Source organism: Piliocolobus tephrosceles, chromosome 1 (assembly GCF_002776525.5).
Source record: "Piliocolobus tephrosceles isolate RC106 chromosome 1, ASM277652v3, whole genome shotgun sequence".
Lineage (NCBI taxonomy): Eukaryota > Metazoa > Chordata > Mammalia > Primates > Cercopithecidae > Piliocolobus > Piliocolobus tephrosceles.
In genome coordinates, this window is record NC_045434.1 from 69,409,305 (window position 1) to 69,435,053 (window position 25,749).

The following is a 25,749-nucleotide window of genomic DNA, read 5'->3' on the forward strand; positions in this document are numbered from 1 at the left end:
AAATAGCTAAGTAGAGATACCAAATAACTTCATTCAAATGCACAAACACTCCTCCATCTAATCCCGCCCGGTGTTCTCAGGGTTGCTCCGACACGCCCGGGGTTTACCTGCGCGCACTCCAGCGGGAGGGCGGGTTGCGGAGGTGTGCTGCGCGGCGCGCGGGGGTGAGGGCGTGGGAGCGGAGGGTGGGGCCGGGAGAGCCGTTACCAGGGCAAAAAGTAAAGCGAAAACATCCGCCCTGCACTTCCCGCGCGACGCCGCTGGAAATCGGGTCAGGTGCAGAGCAGGATCTCTGAGGATCCCGCGTGGAACCCCAGGGCTCCAGGGCCCGCCGGGGCGCAAAGACTTCCGAGGCCGCCCTCCGCGTGTTCCCAGGCCCCTGGGGAGAGGGGTGCTCTGAGTGAGGTCGGGCTTGGGGCGAGGAACCCCGGTGGGGGGGAACTGGGGACTTCAAGTGAGACCTGGCCTCCAGACACCTCTAGTTTCTACCCCAAATTACCAAACTATGACCTTCGGCCGCCTCTCTCCCAGTGGCAGGTGGAAAGGAGGTGTTTCTGCCCTTCGCCGTGCCCCCACACCCTTCAGCCGCGCAAGTCTCCCTCCCAGGCAGGTGAGAAAGTCCCGGGCCACACTTGTGTCCACAAAGAGTCATCCACAGGCAGTCAAGAAGGTTCCTGGTTCTGCCACTCTCTGAGCAGAAACTGTTGGGGTCGGGGAATAAGAATCAGGAAATCGTTTTTAAGGTTCAAACCCAGTTCTGCTGAGGTCTCAGCTCGAATCTCGGCTATGGGGCCCCGCCTTTCCCACCACCCTGGCTTGAGGGCAGAGGGGATTTCTGCTGCGGGTTCCGCCTGTGGTCAGTGCGTCCCCATTCCGGGCCTTCTGGTCCCAATCCAGTAGGCTCTGGGAGCAAAAGAACACGTGAAAGCTGAAGATGGGTTTTCCCTAAATATTGCCTGAGAGCGGGGCGACCCCCAGGCCTGGACAGGTTCGCGAACCCCAAAGCACCTTCTCTTTCCCCCTCGTCCTGGCCGCTGGCTTCCGCCCCCTCCTACGCGCCCACCGGGTTGCCTCTGATTCCTCCGGGACTCTGATCTTTTCACGCTCTTGTTGGTTTCACTGAGACGTTCTTGTCAATTTCAAACGCTTTGTGATTGAAAAAAAAAAGAAGAAGAAAAATCGAACCGATACTGTCCTACCACTAGCCCTAGTCTCGGAGCCCGGAGCTATCCTGCGTGTGCGTCTATGTGGAGGGTCCGGGGCCGCGGGCTCCGGCGCACGGTGCCAGCCGAGGGCTGCCCTCCTCTTTTGTGTTAACCGGCGGGCTTCTCGTAGTCCCCGCCGCGGAGGTCACACCCGGCGGGTAACGGCGTGGATACACCGAAGGGTGACTTTGGACACCTTCCCCACATCACAGACTAACGCTTCTGCCCCTACTCTGTCCCTGCTAGAGAAGTAGGAGGCCAGTGGGGGAGGGGGTATTTTCCTGAAGCTCCAGAAAATGACCACGCATTTTAGAGAAAGGTCGTGCCCGCTTCCCAGCCTCACCTAGTCTGGGCTGGGGCCGGGACCCGCCTCCCCACCTTCCCCGCCCCCCCGCTCCTCAACCTAGCGGAGGGAGAGATGCCAGCGCGGTGGAGTCATGCCGCTGGCTTGGGCACCATTGGTCATGCCTGGAACACGCAGCAGCGAGTACGCACATCTGGCGGCTATCCCAGGCGACTCCGGTCCTGATATGGAGAGAGAGGGCGGGCTGGTGTGTGTCTCAGTGAGCGAGGCTGGGGGAACGCGCCTCGGCTGGCTCCTCCCCGAACTTGCATCACCAGTGCCCCCCCATCTCCACCCGCCTTCCGCCCCGCCTTGGCCCCTCCCCCACCCCTTCCTCCGCTCGGTTCGGCCGGTTCTCCCGGGAAGCTATTAATAGCATTACGTCAGCCTGGGACTGGCAACACGGAGTAAACGACCGCTCCGCCAGCCTGAGGGCTATAAAAGGGGTGATGCAACGCTCTCCAAGCCACAGTCGCACGCAGCCAGGCGCGCACTGCACAGCTCTCTTCTCTCGCCGCCGCCCGAGCGCACCCTTCAGCCCGCGCGCCGGCCGTGAGTCCTTGGTGCTCGCCCGCCGGCCAGACAAACAGCCCGCCCGACCCCTTCCCGACCCTGCCCGTCCTCCGGACCCTGGCCGCCCCGAGCGGAGCCTGGAGGTGAGCGCTGGAAGCCAAGGGAGTGAGCGCGACGAGGGCGGCTTGCCTTCATTCCCTTCGCGCCCCTCTAAGTAACCAGTCCGCCGACCCCTGACCCACCCCAGATCCGCGCCCCTAGTCTCCGGCTTGGAAATAACTCTGGCTTGAACTTCTTCTAAGCCACCGCTGCTCCTCGGCACTTCGAAAAGTTTCCCGCAAAGCGAAAGAACTAACTTTCTCTTTTGACTTGGGGCGCGAAAGGTTCCTGGTGACGGAGGTCGGGCGTCCACTCTGCCGCCAGCCTGGAGCGCCGCTTCTCTCCGCAGACGGCGCTGGCTTGCCGGGCTGGGAGAGGGCGTGAGGTGGGTGGGCGGGTGCGCTGGGGTGTCCGAGGCTGCCCAGCTCGCCGTCCCGCTGCATCCCTCGCTTCGAGACACGGCACTGAGGGAGCCGATCCTTCCCTGGGTCGGCAGAGAGGCACGAAGGCCGGAGGCTTGCGGGAGGGCTGCCCCACGCGCCGAGAGGAATGAATGGGGAAGGGGTAGGAGGGCGGGCGGCGTCGCGTGCGCGGCCGCTGGGGGTCGCCCTGGGCACCCCGGAGCGCTGGCGGCAGGACAGTGAAAGCAACCCGGAGAAACAGTTAGCTGGGATAAGTTTGGAAGTGGAGAGCGCTGGTGTCGCGCTGTCCCAGGGCGGACGACGGGAAGGGCTCCCGGCACCAGTTGGTGTCTGGAACCCGAGCCCGGGACTCCCACACACCTGGGACTCTCACTCTGGCTTTTCCCTCGGCGGGTCCGCGGGAGACCCACCGTGGCGGGGAAGCGAGGGTGTGGAGCCAGTTGTGCAGATATTTGAGAGAATGGCTTTGTGGTCTAGTGCCAGGACTCTGAGCGCTTACACTGCAATCGATGTCGTTGAGCCTCAGTATGCCGAGCCGGGAAATAAGGGCACATGGGCAGTACCGGCCCCCTCTGCGTGTTGGAGGGCACAATGCAGTGGTTGAACCAGATAACTGCTAAGGTCCTTTCTGTCTGCAGATTTTCAGATTCTGGAGTGGTGTAGTGGGAAGAAAAGGAGCCAGTGAGGGGACTTGAATGGTTTGGGTCTCTATCTAATGTCATTGACCGGTGTCCAGACAGTGGGGGAAAGGGGACTTTTCTGCAGGGCATCTTTTCCCTCACCAGTTTTCTTTCCACTGGATTCCTTCTCCTTCTCTGTTCCCCCACCCCGTTTTCGTCTCTCATCTACTTCCTTTCCTCCTAAACATTTTCTATTTCCTAATTTCACTGCATAGGTCACATATGCTTTCTTACAAATAAAATAGTTGCTAAATCCTTGATGAAGCCAGAAAAAAAAAAAAGGAGAGCCAGAAAATCTGGATGTTCTCTCAATGTACCCCTTTCGTTGTAGGTGACAGTCATATCTTCTGTTGGAAGTTTCTGTCTCCACAACTTAAAGTGAAGGCAAAAAATTGGTATTACTGTCCCCGTTGTTTTGCAGTTAGCATTGGTTGTAGAATAATGCTACAGCATACAGGCTCCTGCTTTGAGGATATCCTGGTCAAAGATGGGATGAGGTGAGGATTGCAGTTACTGTCAGAACAGTTTCAGAGACAGCAAAGAAGGCAGCACCCCACGCCCGCAGTGGGGATAAGATACAGCACCCAGCATCTGTGACAGTGCTGGGAGCCTTCTTTTTCTCTCTCTCTTCCTCCTTGCCCTTTAGCCATTATAGAATTCCTTTCTCTCCATGGCCCTTTTCTTTGATAGCCCCTCCCTGCCTCAGTCCTGTCAAAGTCTCCTCTGCGGTTGGTACCAAGTTCCAGGACTCCTGACCCCTTATCTACCTGGCTAATGGCTCTGTTCTCTGGTTGCCTTGTTGGTTGATCCCTTGAGGTGGTGATACCTATTGGTGATGGACCAAAATGAGCGGTTGGTGGGCGGTCAGCAGCTTGGCATGGGATGGGCCACTCACCAGCTTTATGACCTTAGGCAAGTCATTTTTACCTCCCTGGACCAGTGTACTCATTACAAAATGAAAATCTGACCTAGATGATTCTATATTGAGAGGGCGTGATTTCCATTAGATAGAGTCCATGATTCCTTTCTTTTTAAAATTGGCTGGGCATGGGACAAGGCCAGTGGCTTCAAGTGTTACCCAGCCAGGGGAGGAGGAAGGACATAGTCAAGATGCCACAGAAGCTTTCCAAGGGAGAAATGGTTTATAAGTGAGAATTGGTTTTCTTTCAAATATGTAATGGAGAAATGCTGGTGTCAGCAAATAGTGGGGTGACATCTACCTGGTCTGTGAAGAACCTGGGGTCAATCAGAGTACAAAAAAGGCTCTGAATGACCTGAATTTCTTGAAGGTTTTAGTTAATTCCTCACTAACAGGGCTTTATTGAATTGATAACAACAGAATGAGTTTTTCCTGAAATGGAGAAGATGGAGTCACAGTAATAATGACTACCCAGTGTGTATGTAAATCTCATATATCCTTCTTAACAGCCCTTTGGGGCAGGCGGTTTTGATCTCAAATTACAGAGGAGGAGAATGAGAGGCCCAGAAAGCCTAAGTGATTTGTTGGTGAGTGCTTAGTTTGTGAGTGGCACTGATAGGTTTAGAAACATTGTCTCTGGCCCTTGATGCCCAGCTTTGCACCTACAATCTTCAAGAGGTCTGGGAGGAAGACCAAGATATGAAGAGTTAGTGAAAGGCCAGTATTGGCTTCCTAGTAACATAAGATGGTTAGCGAGCAATGCTTAGTGGAAAGAGGATGAAAATTAAAAGTGAAAATTCAATGTAGCTGTAGCTACTAGGAAATAAAAATCTGGGAGCTGAATTTCCAGTTAAAGGAATACATGAGTAAAGTTTCACTTTCTTGAAAATGATGAAACTACCAATGATACAACATGATTTCTGATCGGAAATAATCAAGCAGAAACAAAATGCAAGTTCTTGGTAGCAAGTCTGAACAATTTTATGATCAGCATAGAAAGTCAACTCTGATCTGAGTTCCCCAAACAATTTTTTTCCAGGATCAGGATGTTTGAGGATCTCAACTTTCTGAAAAATTGTCTGACGATTTAACTTCATTTCCTTGTGGGGACACAGCCTGAGTCTAGGCTGAATCATAACTCAAGAGACTGAGTAAAGGAATAACTAGAAAGTATCCCAAGAAGTTAAGCTTTAGCCTAGTGCCAAGAAAACCCAGATCTCTACAGATACATCTGTTTTATTTTCTGAAAGACTTTTAACATTTTTACAACCATTTCTGTCCCCAAGTAAGCCCACCCAATGTTTTCCATAAAAGCATTCCATACCACTGACATTCTTCAGCTTCTTTCATTGGGACTGCTGACTTTACATAAGAAGAAGGGTCGGGAATGGGAGTCACAAATAGCAGACCCCAAGCCCTGAGAGCTCATTAATAAACCTAGTTGGGTGGCGAAATGGAACTACAGTCTACTGCAGTGAAATTCTAAGTACCCGTGTAGAAGGGAGCCATTCAGGCCTCCGATCAAAGACTAGCCCAGTGGTAGCTCTGAATGTCATCCCTGAATCACTGGGTTTTTAATAAAGTTGGAAAGGGCAGGGAAACATGAATACATGGGAGAATCTTAAGCCTCTGGCTTTAGAAGTCTGGTTTCTCAGAGTTTATTGCCTGACAGTGACAAGTATCCTCCCAGCATCCTAAGATTATAGGATTAAATTGAGAGAAGAACTTCAGTTCTGACTCATGACACAGGGCTTTGGGAAAAGAATTACATATATAGCCTGGGTTTCTTTGACTAGTCAAGGGCAGCTTTCATTGGCCTGGAAGTCTTGCCTCCATTGGTGTATGTTAGATCTCCAGGGGGAGTTGAAGTCAGGGTATTCTATTCAGAAGCCTTTGAGATCAAAGAGGGTGACCAGCCACCCTCCCTCCTGGACCCCACAGAGCCTCTGTCAGAGAGCCAGCCCTGGGCTGGAGAGATCTCTGGGAGGCCTAGTAATCATGGAGCTCCTGGCCAAAGGAATGTTTTCCAGGGCATATTCATGTATTAGTTCCTCAGTTCCTCATAGGATATTATGGGAAAATAGGGTGATTGTTACAAGCCATCTTTAACAGAGGAGAAAAAGCCACTGGGAGGTACAATGATAACACATAATGGAGTCAGTGGGCTTCAGATTTTCATCTTCTGACCCCAGTATGAGAATTTTGTGGATAAGAGACCCACTTGCTCACACTCCCAGAGGCCAGGGAGCAAGCAGCCTGGGTGTGCACCCTGACATAAAGATTAGCAGTTCATTAAACAGAGTTCAAGTTATCCCCAGGAATCTTTACTTAGCCTCGCCTCCATCACTTCGTTTCCAGGCCTCCCACCTACCTTAAGGCCTGCCCCCCCAAATATTTGCTCAGGTTTTTTGTTTTGTTTGTGCAATATAACATAATACTGCTTTGTTTTTGTAATGTATAATAATATTCGTTCGTTTTTTGCAATGTACAAATTAAGGGCATGAATCCTGGAGCCAAACTAACTTAATTCCAAATCCTGATGCTGCCCCATATTAATTCTGTGACTTTGGACAAATGACTTAGTTTGTCTAAACCTCAGTTATCTCATCTATAAAAGGGGGCTAAATCCTAACTCACTGGGTTCTCATGAGGGTTAAATGAGATAGTGCCCCTAAGGCTTCTGATATGAAGGAGGCACTCCTTAAATGTTTGAGACTTGCCAGAGGGCTTCTTCTCTGTCTGGACTGTGCTAATGACCACAGACTCCCCGGTGAGAGGAATGCCCAGACCACGCTCATTCTACACTCATCCCTATACTCATTGCCACTTGGGAACCAACTGTAGGGAGGAGGGGGAATGGCCACTGCTGGAGGGAGTACACAGCAGGCCAAGACTTATGGGGCACTCTTCCAAATTGGGTCCATGTAACTGTCACTACTTCTACTCTTTCTTTTCCTTTTGTCATCCTTTTGGGTTCACTGAGCTATAGAATAATAGAGGGAGATGAATTTAGCAACTACATTGCTGAAGCTTCTCCCCCAGAAGTTGAGCCCAAGAAATGGGAATGAGAAAAGTAACCTTGGACTATGGGGGGCACTTGATTTGATGGCCCCATCCCCACTTCATTTATTCAGTTGGCCAGTGAGGCATGGCGAGTCAGGTGCTGGGCCAGGCTCTGGGTAAAGCAATGGTGTAGACTCAATGCTTGCATTGGAGGAGCTCTCAGTCATTTACCAGACACAGACTGGGTCCTAGAGAGCTGAAGTGACTGGCTCAAGTCACTGCTCTTTAGTGCCAGAGCCAACCCCAGGGTTCTTTGTCCCCACACCCAGCCTAAGTTTCTGCCTACACCACAGGTCTGAACAACTCCCCCACAATACGGCACCTTACTTTTCTTTAAGGCCTTTTGCTTTGCCAGCTTTAACCTTAAGAATCCACCTCCCCATCCCCTGCCAAAGTCTGGGGTGAAGAAACGCACCTGGCTACAGTTACCTTTCTCATTCCCATTGCTTGGGCCCAACTTCCGGGAGAGAAGCTTCAGAGATGTATTTGCTAAATTCAAGGATTCCCCACTTTTTGCTTTTACTTCCACTCACTGATAGTTTCAACTTGATGTCAAGCCTCTTTGCAAAAGAGACTGCAAATGAGGTTACTCATGATTTTTAAAATGGCCTTACTGATTTTTAAAAACTGTTCTTCCTCTTTCAGGACTGTTTAAAGCCACATTTGCACATAGGCACACCAGCCAAAACTCATAGCTCTTGTGAATTCAGAGTAGCCTGAAACATCATCCCTTATAAACTTCAAATAAGCATTTTGTTCATGTCACTGAGCTGTGTGTATTTTAAGAACCTGTTTTACTTAAGATGAGGATGGCACGAAACAAAAACAAAACAGAAACCCAAGGGCTTATGGGACTTTTCTCTGAGGGTGGGGTTCTGGTGTTGGAGGTCTGGTGGAGGAAAGGGACTTGATCCCATGCCCCAGAGCCCCTGAAACAGTTTGGGTTTCAATGTGTCTTTCAGCAAAATGATGCTTCAACACCCAGGCCAGGTCTCTGCCTCGGAAGTGAGTGCTTCTGCCATCGTCCCCTGCCTGTCCCCTCCTGGGTCACTGGTGTTTGAGGATTTTGCTAACTTGACGCCCTTTGTCAAGGAAGAGCTGAGGTTTGCCATCCAGAACAAGCACCTCTGCCACCGGATGTCCTCTGCGCTGGAGTCAGTCACGGTCAGTGACAGACCCCTTGGGGTGTCTGTCACAAAAGCTGAGGTGGGTTCTAACCACAGGTGTTCATTCTTTTAGCACATGTTTTGCTCACAGCCACTGTGTGTTGGGCATGTTCTAGGCAGGGGGCTGTTGTTGAGAGTGAAACAAACGAAACCCCTGCCCTCAGGGAGCTTACCTTCTCCTGGGAGGAGACAGACAATACATAACATGTAAATACATTAAGAGATGAGTGCAAAGGAGAAAAAAGCAGGGAGTGAGGCAGAGAGAACAGGTAGGGTGGGGTTGGTGGGTTTAAAAACTTTTCAAGCCAGGCATGGTGGCCCACACCTGTAATCCCAGCACTTTGGGAGGCCAAAGTGGGATTATCGCTTGAGTCCAGGAGTTTGAGACCAGCCTGGGCAACACAATGAGACCCAATCTCTATAAAAATATTAGCTGGGCAGGGTGGTACATGCCTGTAGTCTCATCCACTTGAGAGGCTGAGGTGGGAGGGCCACTTGAGTCCAGGAGGTTGAGGTTGCAATGAGCCATGATCACCTCACTGTAGTCCAGCCTGGGTGACGGAATAAGACTCATTTTGCTTTTAGAGACGGTGTTGCTCCATCACCCAGGCTGGGGTGCAGTGGGGTGATCACGGCTCATTGTAGCCTCAATCTCCTGGGCTCAAGCCATCCTCCTGCTTTAGCCTCCCAAAACACTGGGATCACAGGCATGAGCCATTGCACCCAGCTGGGGGTGCTGTTTTAAATTAGGAAGTCAGGGAAGGGGCTGGGCGCGGTGGCTCAAGCCTGTAATCCCAGCACTTTGGGAGGCCGAGACGGGCGGATCACGAGGTCAGGAGATCGAGACCATCCTGGCTAACACAGTGAAACCCCGTCTCTACTAAAAAATACAAAAAACTAGCCAGGCGACGTGGCGGGCGCCTGTAGTCCCAGCTACTCAGGAGGCTGAGGCAGGAGAATGGCGTAAACCCAGGAGGCGGAGCTTGCAGTGAGCTGAGATCCGGCCACTGCACTCCAGCCTGGGCGACAGAGCAAGACTCCGTCTCAAAAAAAAAAAAAAGGAAGTCAGGGAAGGATTCACTGATAGTGGCTTTTGAGCAGAGGTCAAAAGGAAAGGAAGAAGGAAAAAGGAGAGGGTAGAAGTCATGTGGGTATCTGGTAAAAGAAATTAAGGGCACTGAGGTGGGAGTATTGGTGCCTGGTGGGCTGTGCAGTGGGGCAGAGTATGGGGGCGGGAGAAAAATAGGGGCTGGTCATATTGGGTCTTACAGACTATTGTTGTATAGATGTGGCCCTGTGCTCAGAGTGAGGTGGGAAACCACAGAAGGGTTTTGAGCAGAGAAGCAACAAGATTCAACACACACACACACGCACATTTTTTTTTAGATAGAGTCTTGCTCTGTCACCCAGGCTGGAGTGCAGTAGCATGATCTTGGCTCACTGCAACCTCTGCCTCCCAGGTTTAAGCAATTCTCATACTTCAGCCTCCCAAATAGCTGGGATTACAGGTGCCCACCACATGTCTGGCTATTTTTTGTATTTTTTTAGTAGAGATGGGGTTTCTCCTTGTTGGCCAGGCTGGTCTCGAACTCCTGACCTCAGGTGATCCACCTGCCTCAACCTCCCAAAGTGCTGGGATTACAGGCGTGAGCCACCACGCCCAGCCTTGATTTATATTTTTAAATAATCACCCTGGCTGTCATGTTGAGAATGGGCAGTAGGGGCAAGACAGAAGCTGAGTGCACAGAAAGGAGGCTGTGGCAGGAATCCACATGAGTGGGTGTGGTGGGGGGCTGCGTCAGGAGGGAGCAGTGCAGGTACGGAGAAGTGGTTGGCTTTGGATCTGACTTGAAGGTAAAGCTGATTTGCTGATAGATTGGATGTGGGGTATGAGAGAAGGGGAAGACTCAAGGGTGACTGAGTTTTCTGACCAGCACAGCTGTAAGAATGGAGCGTCCATTTGCTGCTGAGATTTGGGATTATAGGGGTTAGGGTGGTGGCAAGAGCAGGAGATCTGTCCTATTCTGCACCCGTATGGAGATGTCAAGCAGGCAGTTGAATATGTGAGTCTGGAGTTCAGAGGAGAGTCTGGGCTAGAGATAATAGAGTTGGAAATTATCAGCATATAGATGGCACTTAAAAGCCATGAGTCAGGATGAGGCCACCTTCTGTGTCCAATTGTTCTGAAGAAGCATGGAGTGTGGTGGTCCCTATTTTTATCACTACTAAGACCCAAGCACCCAGACAGTAGAGCAAGGACCAGGCAGCCTGCCCCACCCTTCCCTGTAGCAATGTTCACAGCCTTGGGACCAGGTGTTGCTCCAAGTTCACTTCTGCCTTACACACTTGCACTGTTCCACACTTGGCAACCTTGCATAAGACCCCTGGAATAATAAACATGGTGAGAAGTCTGGAAGGCGGCTTCTGGTGATGTCATAGTGGCTTAAGGATGTCAGAGCTGAGGTGCCACCATTTTATTGGCCTTTTCCTCGTGGTGGCAAGTGGAAGTGTTTCACACTTACTAAACTGGCATGACTGCAGCCTTTGGGCAAGGAGTAGTGAGACTGACCTAAAAGATGGTCCTAGTTCACCACTTGCAGGTGGCACCCCAGCATGGGCCGATTAATGCCACTTTGGTTGGGAATGGGCTTAGGTGCCTTCTCTGCAGGAGCATCATGGGCTTCTCCCAGATTTGGGAAGCTGGTGCTCTGATGCTCCAGGTGAAGTCAGAGGTGAATGGGGTTTGCCCTTGGGTCTTGATCGAAGAAGAGGCTGGGAGAGGGTGGCTAGGTGATGATCCTGAGGTCATTCCTGGTTCCCAAAGAAAGGAGATGTTTACCAAACAGAATCTGTTTTGGCTTTAAATGATTACAGTTAGTACCAATAGTTATCAATTTGCATATTATCCTCATCTCAAAATCCAAATGCATTTTCAAAATTGGCTAACTTTTAATTTACTAATATATTGCTGGTATAATTTTAACTTTGACTTTTGTTCTTCACTCACGTCTGTGTGTGTGTGTGTGTGTGTGTAGGGGTTTTCACACAAAAGTCTAGAGCTTTATTTTTTCGGGGTCCTTTAGCGCTAGCACTGGACCTTGTCTGCCAGCTTTTGCTGGCAGTAAAAGGCAGTGTATTTGAGATAGGTGGCATTTCTTACTACCCTTTAAATGTGTCCCTTTTGGATTTTATAGGTAGCCCCTGAAGAAGATGAAAGGAAAAAGAGGCGGCGAGAAAGAAATAAGATTGCAGCCGCCAAGTGCAGAAACAAGAAGAAGGAGAAGACGGAGTGCCTGCAGAAAGTAAGTGCCTTCTAGCCTTCCCCTTCCTCTCGCTCATGCCTGTCCTCACCAGCTTCATGTGGCTATCAGAAGAAGAGTTAGAAAACCCCTTACCTGGTTATAATTTCCCAAGAAGGGCCTTGTAGCTGGTAGCAGAAATGCCAGTTGCAGAATAAGGAGGTGGCAAAGCAGTAAACACAATGGATGTGACTGGATGTATAAAAGCAGGTGTGTGAATTCATCTGATGCCCGACTCCCAGCAGCCTCGGCCGGTTCATACATGTCCATCAGCTTCCAGGCTGCAGGACATGCCAACCCAGTTAAAGAGGCTTCACTTGACTGTTTTCCTGAGAAAAGGAAGCTGCCAGCTCTCATTTGGCTCACTATGAAAAGCCCTTAATTAATCTCTTCAAACAAGTAATTTCCTTAATCCACAAGCAGTGGTTACATTTGCTTTGCATTCTTGTCTGGTTCCTAACTCTACAGTCCTTCTCCCTGGCTTAGCCAGCAAGCTGAGCCCCTGGCTGCGTTCAGCCGGCCCGCCTTGAACGCACTAGGGGATGTTGGATATTGCTTTTGTGGGTAGGCAGGGTGGCCGATGGTGCCCAGCAGTCTTTCCAGTGGTTGTGTCCCTCCTCCAAATGTGGTTAGGCCAGGGCAGAGTCTTAACCCAGGTCCCACAGATCCCCAAAGGGTTATGTTGATTGCTTCAGGGGATCAGTGAAAATTAGGGAATTTCATGTGTTGCCATGTACATTTCTTTCTGGGGAGATGAGCTTCTCATTGAGATCTGTGACTCAGAATCGACTAAGCCTCTATGAGTCTGGATTTCTCCCCAGCTCCCAAGGCCCTTTTGGGTTCCAGAAGACCTGCATATGGGCTGTGGATTCATGCAAATGAGGTATCTGAACTATTGGTTCCTCTGCAGCTTCAGTATTAGTAGAGTCACAGGCTGCCTCTGTGGCATCACCAGGGCTTCTCTGAAGAAGAGGGTCTGCATTTTCCTAAACCTAGTGCTGCTCTCCCATCTCCCATCTTCCTCTCCCAGCTTGATGGGTCCCAGGGTGTCCCAGGTGCACCCCTGCATCCAGGCAGCAGTCCAGGCCACTCCCTCCTCACTGGCCCTTGGCTCCTTTCTTGATGCCTCTGTTGCTTGTCCCCCAGGAGTCAGAGAAGCTGGAAAGTGTGAATGCTGAACTGAAGGCTCAGATTGAGGAACTCAAGAATGAGAAGCAGCATTTGATATACATGCTCAACCTTCATCGGCCCACGTGTATTGTCCGGGCTCAGAATGGGAGGACTCCAGAAGATGAGAGAAACCTCTTTATCCAACAGATAAAAGAAGGAACATTGCAGAGCTAAGCAGCCGTGGTATGGGGGCAACTGGGGAGTCCTCATTGAATCCTCATTTTATACCCAAAACCCTGAAGCCATTGGAGAGCTGTCTTCCTGTGTACCTCTAGAATCCCAGCAGCAGAGAACCAACAAGGCGGGAGGTCCTGAAATGACTCAGTGGGCCCTTCCCATTCTGCCCCAGAGTGGGTCTCGGACCAGGGCAAGTGCATCCTTGCCTCAACTCCAGGATTTAGGCCTTAACACGCTGGCCATTCTTATGTTCCAGATGGCCCCCAGCTAGTGTCCTGCCTGCCTTTCATCTGGATTCTACAAAAAACCAGGATGCCCACCCTTAGGATTCATGCAGAAGTGTGTGTACCTTGGGTGGGAGGGATGGGGCCATCTCCTTCACCGTGGCTACCATTGTCACTCGTAGGGGATGTGGAGTGAGAACAGCATTTAGTGAAGTTGTGCAATGGCCAAGGTTGTGCTTTCTAGCAAATATGCTGTTATGTCCAGAAATTCTGTGTGCGAGAAAACTAGGCAATGTGCTCTTTTGATGTTTGTGTCACACAACACTGAAGTGACTTTTATATGCTTTTTCTCAGATCTGGTTTCTAAGAGTTTTGGGGGGGTGCGGGGCTGTCACCACGCGCAGTGTCTCAAGATATTCAGGTGGCCAGAAGAGCTTTTCAGCCCCTGGAGAACAGAATTCTCCCAGTGTTAACACAAAATCCATGGACAGCATGATGGCAGGTCCTCTGTTGCAAACTCAGTTCCAAAGTCACAGGAAGAAAGCAGAAAGTTCAACTTCCAAAGGGTTAGGACTCTCCACTCAATGACTTAGGTCAGGAGTTGTGTCTAGGCTGGAAAAGCCAAAGAATATTCCATTTTCCTTTCCTTGTGGTTAAAAACCACAGTCAGTGGAGACATATTTGGAAACCCCAGTCAGTGGAGCCTAGGTGGTGCCCAGGCTTCAGCATTATTGGATGTCAATAGCATTGTTTTTGTCATGTAGCTGTTTTAAGAAATCTGGCCCAGGGCATTTGCAGCTGTGAGAAGTCACTCACACTGGCCACAAGGATGCTGGCTACTGTCTGTTAAAATTCTGATGTTTCTGTGAAATTCTCAGAGTGTTTAATTGTACTCAATAATATCATTACAATTTTCTGTAAGAGAAAATATTACTTATTTATCCTAGTATTCCTAACCTGACAGAATAATAAATATTGGAACCAAGACATGGTAAACACATGTTGTGTTGGTTTCTGTTCATTTAAATCTGTTGGTTGTTGAGATCTAGCCATTCCCTGCCTTTCCCCCCCCCATTATGGGGGGTGCCTAGCTTTAAACTTCTCCAGATGTCATCCTTTGCTCTTTGGGGCATCCCTAGATGGGATAGTTGACTTTCAGTCTTGTTCCTTAGTCTCGGGCACCTTATGCTCAATTTCTCATTGACAAACCCTGAAACATGGCACCAAACATATCCTTTAGATCAACAGTTTGGTGTTTAGAATGTTTATATAAAATCTGAATTGCTAGATACCTTAATTATTTTCTCAGAATGTACAAACACCTGAAACATACACCTGCTGTTCAGCTTGAACCTTTGACCCCTAACATTCTGCCACAGAACTCCTCTCAGAGAATTACTCACTTGAGTTACATCTGTTATGTCTAAATGTGTGTCTCATTGTTGGCAAACACATATCAGAAAAGAATGGGAAGGGGTACTGGAGGAAAAAAGAGATAACCATTTTAGACAAATGGGTGTGATAATTCAAAGAAAGGTATTCCACTGAATTTCCTGGAATTTCCAGGGCATATGATTCCTTAGGCCTGCAAGAGAGCCAGGCCCCCTTGCTTTTTGTGCTTCTCTATAACATTCACAGGCTAGACATAAAAACTGGCCACTTGCCACTGGTGCCATTCTTCAGAGAGGCACTGTCTTCGTTAAATGTCAGATTCATTCGTGCGAATTCTGTGCCTACTTCTTTGACCTCATGTATGGTTCCTTTAAATGATCACTTACGACATAGGTGTCTTCATTTTACTCTCTTAATCGCACATCAGGGGTCTTTCCTAACCTGTCAAGAGCCATCTGATGTTAATGCCATTCACCACTTCTTTCAGGAGATAATCTATGTTCCTTTTCTTGGTGGAGGGGAAAATGTCCCTTGCATTTACCTTCTAGTTATGGGTAGAGGCACCAGCCACCAGCCATTATGAAACACAAGACAATTTGTAAGCTGCCATGGACAACAATGGATTAGAGAGGAAGGAAGTTGGGTGGCTATGGCAAGAAAACTTGATGTGTATGGTAAGTGTAAATGAAGTTCTGTCACAAATGCATTAAAAATTGTTTTATGTAGCCAAGGTTATGTTTTGATGCTTTAATTTTAAAAAGGATGATGACTATGCATTTACCATCAAGTTATTTCATTTCTTTTGTTTCACATTTAGAGGAAAGGGAAGGTGGGGGGATCTGAGAGAATAAGCTTAGATGGGGCCACCACCATTATCAAGCACCCGGTTTGACAGTGTCTTTGCACCGAGCTGTCTCCTCTTGGTAGTGGTGATGTCACACTGCCAGGGTGTGGAAAGCCACCCTCCCTTCCCTCTCTTGCCTTGCCCCCTTGGCTTTCCCTGAGAGCTGGCCTAATACCTATTTCAGAGTCAAGAGCTTTTAAAGGGTTCTGGCCCAGGACAGGAGTTCTGGAATGGAATCTTTCTACTTTCTGTTAACTGAAATACTATTTTCCATCTGTATCTTAATTTCTCCCCAGGGGCTTTGAATAAACCTTCAACACGCCAACCCATATCAAGCTTTCTCCTCTCTTCCCTGTCCCATAACCTCTGATTGGGTTCATATACTGTTTCTTTGTGGAGTGAACAGTGTTTCCAATTAGAATCTGCCTGAAATGAGGCCACATTTGCCCACTGAGCATCCTGTGTTCTTATGGTGGCTCTCACTCCAGAAGATTTTAACACAGTCTCATCAAACACTGCTTTCAGGAAGGAATTTACACTTAAAAGGACTGTTGAGGACTAATGCTAACAGAAGCTAACATTTATTGAGTAGGACAATACACTAAACACTTCACATGTATTATCCCATTTAATCCTCACAACAACTGCTATCCCCATTTTACAGATGAGGGAGTGGAGAGCTCAGTAACTTGCTCGAGGTCTCACAGTGGAGCTTTCCAAAGCTGAAGCCTATGCTTTTTTTCAACCGCAATGGTTTCAAACAAGAGTATATACATTTGTGTGTGTGTGTGTGGTAAAATATACAAAAAAAAATTGCCATTGTAACTATTTTGAAGTGTACAATTCAGTGACATTAAGTACATTCACAATGCTGTGTAACCACTACTATCTAGTTTCAGAACTTTTTCATTGTCCCCAAAGGAAATCCTGTACCCATTAAGGAGTCACTCTTCATTCCCCTTCCTTCCAGCCTCTGGCAACCACTAATCTGTCTTCTGTTTCTGTGGACTTGCCTGTGCTGGATATTTTATGTAAATAGAATCATACAATATGTGACCTTTCAAACAATATGGCTGGCTTCTTTCACTTAACATAATGTTTTCAAGTGTCAGCCCAGTGTATTATGTAATAGTGCCTTATTTCTCTTTATGGCTGAATAATATTCTGTTATATGGATACTCTACATTTTGTTTATCCATCAGTTGATAGGTGTGTGTATGTTAAGAAAGAGCTAGCCTTTATCTTCAAGGACTGAATCTCTAAGGTAGGATTTAGAGCCTAATGTCAAGCTGGGAGAAAAGACAGTTGGAAGCAGGGGCTCCTTCTCAGAACTTCCAGGTAACAGCTTGGAAATAACTTATTCCTGGGCTAGCTCTGTGGGCACGGCAAGGCAGGAGGTATAGTGGCACCTGCTCCCCATGGGTGTAAATGGCTTCCAGACTACTTCTGCATGGTAGAGAGGTGAGTAGAGGAGGGCCTTTGATAAGCTCCTGGAATGTAAGCTTACAATTTCCATCCTACCCTCTTCTCCTGGCATTTCACAGGGTAGGAGGTAAGAAGAGGCATGGGGCAAACACTGGGGGCCCTGAGAAAATAGGCTCCCTGACACAAGATGTTGGTATAAACATGATGGAGGGGAGGAATAGAGGTGGCCCCCTGGATAATTTAATCCCCAACTTAGCGCAGCCCCTTCCTGAAGTGGTTGTCCTGGATTCTCCATAATATGCGCGCGCGCAAACACACACACACACACACACACACAGAATTAATTATGAACTTATTTGGCTTGCCCAAGCTTTTTTTGTAAGTTCTGTAGTGGTTCAGAAGGAAGACTTTAAAAGCAGCAACACCTGTATTCAAATAGTGCCTCCACTGCCTACAAGTTCTACGAGTGTAGGTAAGTTACACAACTTCAGTTTTTTTACCTGTAAGATGAGAAGAGTTGCAATAGTAGCAAACTGGAATGGAGTTTGATACATAGTAGGGCACCTAGGAGAAGCAATTTCTCATGTTATTATTAAAGGTTGAGGTTCTTACTAAAGTTTTCCGTTGTCAGCATGAACTGAGATCTTTATGGAAGAGTGGGCTAAGAACCAAGACTGCCAATTCTAGGTTAAAAGAAATTTTGAACCATGTACTCAAATGGTTCAAATTTATCCCATTATCTTGCATTCCTATAGATCCTGTCTAGTTACTGAATCTTTTGAATTGGGAGTGAGGAAAGGGAAGCAACCACACAACATTTTCTCATTTGAAAAATTTTTATTTTGGCACCCACTTGAGTACCTGGTAGGGTGGGGCTGTGTCCTCTATGAGGGCAATGGAGTATTAGTGAGGGGATCATGGCCCTGACCTAGGGGATGACAACAAAGGGGTATGTGACAGCAACAGGTCACAAAGGGAAGCAGAAGATAAATATGGCTGCAAAGGGGATTTAGGTAGATAGGGTGATCACTTACTGTCACTAGGACTACAGTTTGTAGACTCTCAGGGAGAGAGACTACAAACTGTAGTTAAAAAAATCGGAGGTGGAGGTCAGGGGGTTAGACCCAGAAGAAAATCTCTCTGGAACCCACCCTGCATCTCTACATCTTGGAAGAGTCTGCATTTCAGGCACCTACAGAACCCCCAACAGCAATCTTCCGTACTCCCACCCCCACCCCAGCCTCTGGGAGGCTCTCAGGCAACAGCAGGGGCCTGTGGGGTGGGGTGGGATTGAGAGACAAGCTGCAGAGCCATCTTTGTGACCCAGGAGCACCACTGGTCCCTCATCTGCCACCGAGGCCAAGGAAGACCCAGAGACCTGCCTCACCAGCCCTGCCATTGCGCTGAAAGACAGCCATGAATGGTGATTCTCTGCTGCCGTATTACACGGCCCAGAGTGGCTCCAGCATGAGCATGTTCAACACCACAATGGGGAGACTGCAGCGACAACTATACAAGGGGGAGTATGATATATTCAAATATGCACCGATATTTGAGAGCGACTTTATCCAGATCACCAAAAGGGGAGAAGTGATTGATGTGCACAACCGCGTCCGTATGGTGACCATGGGCATTGCACGAACCAGCCCCATCCTCCCACTCCCAGATGTCATGCTGCTGGCACGACCAGCCACCGGCTGCGAAGAGTATGCTGGACATGGCCAGGCCACCAAGAGAAAAAAACACAAGGCAGCCAAGAACTTAGAGCTCACCAGGCTCCTCCCCCTGAAGTTTGTACGGATCTCTGTTCACGACCATGAGAAACAACAGCTGCGCCTGAAGTTTGCCACTGGCAGATCTTGCTATCTGCAGTTGTGTCCCGCTCTCAACACACGGGATGACCTCTTTGCTTATTGGGAAAAACTAATTTACCTCTTGCGGCCACCCATGGAAAGTAACAGCAGTACCTGTGGCATTCCAGCTGAAGACATGATGTGGATGCCTGTGTTTCAGGAAGACAGGAGGAGCCTGGAAGCCGTGGATCTTCAAGGAAAGGGGGATCAGGACCAGGTCAGCATCCGGAGCCTCCACATGGTCTCTGAGGTGTGTGGGGCCACTTCTGCTGCTTATGCTGGAGGGGAGAGACTCCAACACGACTTTCACAAACCCACTAACGTGCTCAATGTATCCATCCCCGAAACATTTACAGAGCTTGCTGAGGAGCCAGCAACAGGGGCGACCAAAGAGGCAGCAGCAGCAGGGGCAGCAACAGGCACCACAGCAGGTGCCTTGAGTGTGGCAGCAGCCAATTCTGCCCCTGGACAGGTGAGCGCAGCCATAGCTGGGGTGGCCACCATAGGCGCAGGAGGAAGCAAAAGCAACATGGCCATTGCAGGCACTGCCAGCATGGCTCCAAACAGCACGAAGGTGGCCGTGGCAGGGGCTGCAGGCAAGTCCTCAGAGCATGTTTCCAGCACGTCCATGAGCCTTTCCCGAGAGGGCAGTGTGAGCCTGGCCATTGCAGGAGTAGAACTGACCAGCAGGACTGCTGCAGAAACAGACATGGATGCAGCAGCGGGACTTCCTGTCTCCACCCGGCAGAGCAAGGGCAGCCTGAGTGGACAGCATGGAAGGGAGCGAACCCAGGCCAGCGCTGAAGCTTGCAAGGAGGGGAGGGAAAGAAGGGAAAAGGACAGGGCTCTCGGAAGGAGTTCCCATCGCCGCAGGACAGGTGAAAGCCACCACAAAACAAGGGGGGACAAGATTGCCCGAAAGTCCTCCAGCAGGTCCTCATTCAGCCACAGAGCCAGTAGAGATGACAAAAAGGAGAAAGGCTGTGGCAGCCCGGGGAGCAGCAGGCACGGGGACTCGCATAAAGGTGTCAGCCACACGCCCATCTCAAAGGAGTCCAGGACCTCTCACAAATCTGGGAGGAGTTTATCGACCACCAGCTCTGAATCCAGCAAGAGACTTGGCAGGATCAGCTCTTTCCTGAGGAACGTCAGAGCCAACCTGACTACAAAAGCAGTAAGCATACCACACGGTAGAGATGTGGACATCATGGCTAAGACGGTGGAGAGGAGCACCAACGTGGCCATCGCTGAGACAGCAGAAGGTGGCCAGGGGCTGGAGATGGTTGGTTCTATGACAACGGACATCATGGAGACAGTGACCTTTGAAGCCCATTAAATAAGACCCAGAGATGGAAGCTGTAAAGGAGCCCAGAGCTCATAGGAGTGTCCCTGAAGACCCTATTCCAGCGTTCTTTACTGCCGTTTAAATAAAGAACCATACATCTGAGAGTGGCTTGCTGGCTGAATTTTTGTGTTCCACAGCCCAGCAGTGACCTCACAGTGGATTCTGTGATGTCAACTGTGCTACAGCCTGAGACCCCAGGATCCAGTCAAGGGGAGCCCCACCTCACACCCATGCTCAGTAGAGCCTAGATGAGTGCTCCAGCCTTCCTCAACCTCTTCCTCGCTTTGGTTTGCCAGGACTATGGCTGAAAGTCTGGTTGGGAGCTTGGAAGCTCTACCTCCACCATCTCCCCATCCTTTTTATAAACTTGTCTCCCCAATCCTGGAAGATCCAAAGACAAAGCAAGAACAGAACTCTCATCCCCTTGCACTATTCAGCGGAGGGAGTAAGGGAGCAGCAGCATGTGTTGGCAACCAGAGCAGGGAGGACACATTGTCTAGACTTAGCAATTCCACTCCTAAGTATACTCCCAAGAAACACACATGTTCCAGGAGACAGTCATGAGAATGTTTATAGCAAAATAATACTGGAAAGTGCCTAAATTTCTGACAACAGAATTGAGAGGGGTATATGCAGTGACAAAAAATGACAGCTACACATATTATATGCATAGATAACTTTTGCTCTTTCAAAAACTTTAAAAAGCAAATTGCAGAATAAGATAAAATTCTACCTACAGGACAGTTCAAAAACAAGATCAAATACAAATAATATGTTACATATGTGATACGTGTTTGGTAAAACAAAACCAAGGGAGTGGGAAAAAATTCAGGACAGTGGCTTTCTCTGGGGTGGGAAGGCAAGAGATTGGATCAAGTAGGTGAACACAGTCTTTCAGTGGCGTTGGGAATTGTTTTAGCTCTTAAGCAAGGAGGTAGGTACAAGGATGTTTTGTTGGGTTTTGCATTTCAATATTGAGTTTTGCATGTTAACACCTCTGGAATCAGAATAGTCCTACAATCACCGTGGCAATTCTGATGAAGTTATTGCTCCAGACATATATTCACCAATTCCTTCTCCTTAATGCTTTCATTTTTACGCATGCACAAACGTGATCTAAGTCTGAAAGGCCCATTTGGTTAAGATTCAGATATGAATGACATTATTACAAAAAGCCTTGGGAAAGAAAGAATGATATCCCTATTTTACAGAAGAGGACACTGAGGCTCAAGAGGGTAACTTGCTCCTGTCACACAGGGACCTTTGCAGATCTACCAGCCCACTTCTTTATGCAAAGACCTGCCTGAGACATGGGAAGGAAGGAAAACTAGCAAATCCAAGGAGAATCAGGCAACACAAGAACCTGAGTCTTACCATGTTCCTACCACCATGGTCTAAACTTTATAGAGATGAGCACCAAAATTCCTGGATTAAGAGGAGGGAATGTGGGGGCAGGGGAGATGCCTGTGGTGAGCTGCTGTGAGTTGGCTTTGGAACTTCAGTGAGCTCAGAGTCCTTAGTTGGCCTTATCTCAAGAGTGTCCAGACCACCCTTAAGCCATGTCTGGTTCCCAGGCTTCGCTCCCCAGCCTCTGCCTCAGCTAGAAACAGACCTCCCCCCTGGAATTCCAGGCTTTGCTCCCCACAAGGGACCACTTCTGATGGGGGCTGTATCTCTTTGCAGCCCAGTCCTCACCCAGCTGCTAATAAAACACTTAAAAGCCAGGCCCAGAATGGCTTCTCCATACTAGATCTTCAGAAAATTTCTTCTGCTGGGATTCCAAAAGCAATTAAACCACACATGAGGGGGTTACCAGTTAGGTCACAGCATCCTTGCTGTTAGGATGGTCCTAACTTAGACCTCCATAGTTAATTCCTAAAGCTACTTTTGAGAAAAGTCACACACTTCATTATGCAGGTAAGGAGAGGTCTCTTCTGTCCATAGAGGGAATTGTAGGCATGAATCCATAAAAGAAAGCGGGTTGAAAAAGAAAGAAGGCCCAAGGCCTACACGCAGCCACCATTTCCTTCTGCAAAACAAGGCTCCTGACCCCAAGATGAGGAATTAATGGAGTGAGTCAAGTTATTCTTAACAAAGGGGAGAACATGCCAAAGATTAGACATGAATTGGCTCTGTGAGGAAAACAACCTCAGAATCATTAACCCAGAATTCTAGAGAAGATTGGGGGGCCTGCAGGGAGATGAATTAATGGTTTACTCTCGACCAGCTTTTCCCTTGACCCAAGTGGGGAAATTACAAAAAGATCACATCGCATTCCTTTAATCTTCTGATTTCCACACAGACAACTGTAGGTAAACACTGGTCTGGAAGACAAAAATGCAATACAAACATTTGTACAGCCCTTAGCAGTTTATAACACCCTTTCATTACGTGTTCTCTTCTGATTCTCACATCTCTCCATTTTGCAGATCAACAGACTGGAGTTCAGGTTATCTAAAGGACTTGCTCAAGGTGGGAGGTGATGGGGCAAAGGGAACCACTCCAGTGCAACAGCTTTTGGGCACCACCAACGTATGCTGGCCACGGGTCCCACATGGAGGTACAGAGCCGTTAGAGGACACAGGACAGGCATGTGTGTGAGTAATTATTGCAACTCTGAGTGACGGATACAATGACAGATGCATGTTTAGGGAACAGGATTTGTTCAGAGGAGGGGTTTTGGGACACGAGTCAGGAAAGGCTTCGCAGAGGAAGTGGCAGTTTTGAAGGATAAGTAGGGCTGTGTGCCAGGTGAAGGAAGAATGGGGAGCAAGGGTAAAGGTAGAGGAGATGTGGAGTGAGGGGTGGAGAGAGGGAATTAGGCCACGGAGGAAAATGTGTGCAAAGTACAAAGACTTGAAACATCACAGTGTGTTGGGGCGATTGTTGGGTAGAGGACCAGTGGTGAGGAGGGACACAGGGCAGGAAAATCAAGCTGCCAGATCTTGGGGCCGTGGAGTGCTGTGTGGATGTCTGGCCTTTGGGAGCCACTGGAGGCTGATGTTGATGGCAGTGAGGGCTGTCTGGTTCCAGGGTGGAGACTTGATGGGCAAGGGGCTTCCTGGAGCCTGGGACCCTTCAGAAAGCCATTGCACTAATCCTGGCCAGAGATGGGAGGCCCTGAACCTAACTGGCTGTTAGGAGACTGGGGGAGAGAGTCAAGAGGTATTGAAAAGATGAAACAGGACAATTGTCTTTTCCATGCCCTGAAAGACAGAGCACACATGGGTTAGGCCTGACACTCTCCTAAAGGAGGCAGAACTGACAAAGTGGAGACATCTTCCTTCTACCATGACTGTTGTTCTGTAAAGGGGGCGGCAAGCAGAGGAGCTCATGGCAAGCAAGGAGGAAGATGTTAAGGTGTGAGAAAACAGCTTCTAGACCCATGAGGGGCAAAACACAAGGATAAGGCAGCTGGGTGGGGCTGCGGGGCTTCAGCTCTAGAGACCTCGGAGAGTAGAGGTCTCCTGAACCCTTCCTTTCTCATCTGCTGGGAGCTGGGTCAGATGCTCTCCCATTGGGCTCTTCTCCGCTGGGCATGAGTCGCCCAGTAGAGCCTCTGGTGGCCATGTGCTGTTACTGCAGGTCAGGGCTAGAAGGAGGGGAGCCAGGACTGAGGCTAAGACACAGTCACCCTTCCCTTTTTTCACACCACAATCAGCCTGGTGCTGATTCACTTGTAATCAGCTCAATCCCTCAGCTGGCAGCCACCCCTGAGCAGGCAGCGGGCAGAGCTGCGAGCTGGTAAAGATGAGTCTCAACCAGGCAGTGTGGCTCTAGTCTCCTGGCAGTGAGGTGACAAAGCATGGAATGGCCACAAGACAGGTCCCCCGAGAGGCTGGGCTCCCATCAAGGGGACAGTGAGTGACTGCCAAGAGTCGGGGTGGGGTGGAGTTAGTGGCAGGGTCCCTCTGCAGGCTGGTGGTCATTTGAGAAACACTTGTTGAGCACCTACGATGGGCCAAGATGGGAACTCAGGCACTGTGAAGATGCTGCCATACACAGCAGTAACACAAACCCAAGCAGGGATGGCTCTCGGGCAGCACACAGAAGGAGGCTTTGCTGAGGAGGGGAGGTCTGAGCGGAAACAGCAGGCTGAGCACTCCTGGAAGAGGCTATGGCATGACAGGGAAAGAGAAGGGCTTGGGCGACACGGGCCTGTTCGTAGATGGCAGACAAGCTCAGCATGCCTGGGCGCAATGTGTGATGTGCTGGAGGAGAGCCGGGGGTGGGGGGTGAGCAGTGGGATGAAGCATGAGAGTGTGAGGAAAATTAGGCTGGAAGGAGGATGAGATCTGGAAGGGAGGTGGAACTGACTAAAGTAGAGCGCCTTCCCCCTGCAGGGACTGTTGGTTGTAAAGGGGACAGCAAGAAGAGGGGCTCACGGAAAAGCAAGGAGGAGCGTATGGCTTTCCAGGTCTCCATTCCCGAATGCTGCATAACTCCCCTGGGTCCTGTGATTTTTCACTACCCAAATGGGAGCTATAGTGCAGGGGTGAGGGGTGTGCACAGCTGGGCTCTTCGAGAACAAAAGGTCAAAGGAAGCCCAGACTCTTCCCCTTTGCCAGTTTAGAGAACCTGAAATGTGTCATGAAGGCCCATGTCTTCCCCACACTCTTTAATGGGAGCTTTCCCACAGATGTGCCAATGTATTGATCTCTCTTCCCGGGGGCGGCTGAAGGGTGAGGCCAGTCAGCATTGACTGCAAGGAGCCCCAACTGGTACGCCAGTGTGCCATTCCAATGTTGTCATTTTCTGCGTATGCCATGGTCTGCAAAAGGTTGGGAAGCATCGTCCTAGACATGCACACAACACAGTGCATTTGAACTATGAGCGCAGAAGCCAGGAGCAGCTGAGAGGCATCTTCCTTAAAGAGCTGGCCTGTTCCTCACAGCATCAATTGATGTCAATCTTGTCACCCCTGTTTTCTTTTCCCACTGACACTGGCATAGCCCCAGAACCCTGTCTTAAAGCAATTTATACTGGTTCAAGGAGAGATGAGAAAAATGTGGACAAATATAGTATATTTTTCATAAAACTTTTCATAAAGTTAAATATATTTTTTAAAGACCTGTTCTTGCCGGGCATGGTGGCTTACATCTGTAATCCCAGCACTTTGGGAGGCTGAGGCAAGTGGATCACCTGAGATCAGGAGTTCAAGACCAGCCTGGCCAACATGGTGAAACCTTGTCTCTACTGAAAATACAAAAATTAACTGGTCTGGTGGTGCACACCTGTAATCCCAGCTACTCAGGAGGCTGAGGCAGAAGAATCGCTTGAATTTGGGAGGCAGAGGTTGCAGTGAGCTGAGATCCCACCACTGCACCCCAGCCTGGGCAACAGAACAAGACTCTGTCTCAAAACAAAACAAAATGACCTGTCCTTTGCTTTGAGACTATGTCCTTCCTCCTGTATCTTACTGTTTTATTTTGAAGTATAACACACATGCAGAGCAGTGCACAGGTCAGAAGCATACCACTCAACGGTATTTCACAAAGTAAGCAACCCCAGGCAGTTAGCACCCAGATGAAGAAAGAAAACATCATGGCACACCCTCAGTAACCATCTCATGATCTCTTTCAGTCACTACCCCTAAGGGTAACCACTATC

At 49.2% G+C, this 25,749-nt stretch overlaps 2 protein-coding genes across 2 annotated transcripts; both read left to right on the forward strand.

The window, feature by feature from the left end:
• The first annotated feature begins 1,882 nt into the window (after window positions 1-1,882).
• Window positions 1,883-14,276, forward strand: ATF3 (activating transcription factor 3). Its single transcript, XM_023203796.1, has 4 exons — window positions 1,883-2,204; window positions 8,207-8,450; window positions 11,605-11,712; window positions 12,856-14,276. The coding sequence occupies exons 2-4, from the start codon at window positions 8,211-8,213 to the stop codon at window positions 13,051-13,053; spliced, it is 546 nt and encodes a 181-aa protein (XP_023059564.1). The 5' UTR covers window positions 1,883-2,204; window positions 8,207-8,210; the 3' UTR covers window positions 13,054-14,276.
• A 3,686-nt stretch (window positions 14,277-17,962) lies between these two features.
• Window positions 17,963-20,241, forward strand: FAM71A (family with sequence similarity 71 member A). Its single transcript, XM_023203795.2, has one exon. It carries the CDS (start codon window positions 18,358-18,360, stop codon window positions 20,128-20,130), a length of 1,773 nt encoding a protein of 590 aa, XP_023059563.1. The 5' UTR covers window positions 17,963-18,357; the 3' UTR covers window positions 20,131-20,241.
• The last annotated feature ends 5,508 nt before the right edge of the window (window positions 20,242-25,749 follow it).

What these genes read in the sequence shown, in the direction of transcription:
- ATF3 (XM_023203796.1), top strand. Translation starts at nt 8,211, where the DNA reads ATGATGCTTCAACACCCAGGCCAGGTCTCTGCCTCGGAAGTGAGTGCT. An exon ending in TGTCTGTCACAAAAGCTGAG is followed by an intron (nt 8,451 to 11,604) that starts GTGGGTTCTAAC and finishes TGGATTTTATAG; the next exon opens with GTAGCCCCTGAAGAAGATGA. An exon ending in AGACGGAGTGCCTGCAGAAA is followed by an intron (nt 11,713 to 12,855) that starts GTAAGTGCCTTC and finishes CTTGTCCCCCAG; the next exon opens with GAGTCAGAGAAGCTGGAAAG.
- FAM71A (XM_023203795.2), top strand. Translation starts at nt 18,358, where the DNA reads ATGAATGGTGATTCTCTGCTGCCGTATTACACGGCCCAGAGTGGCTCC.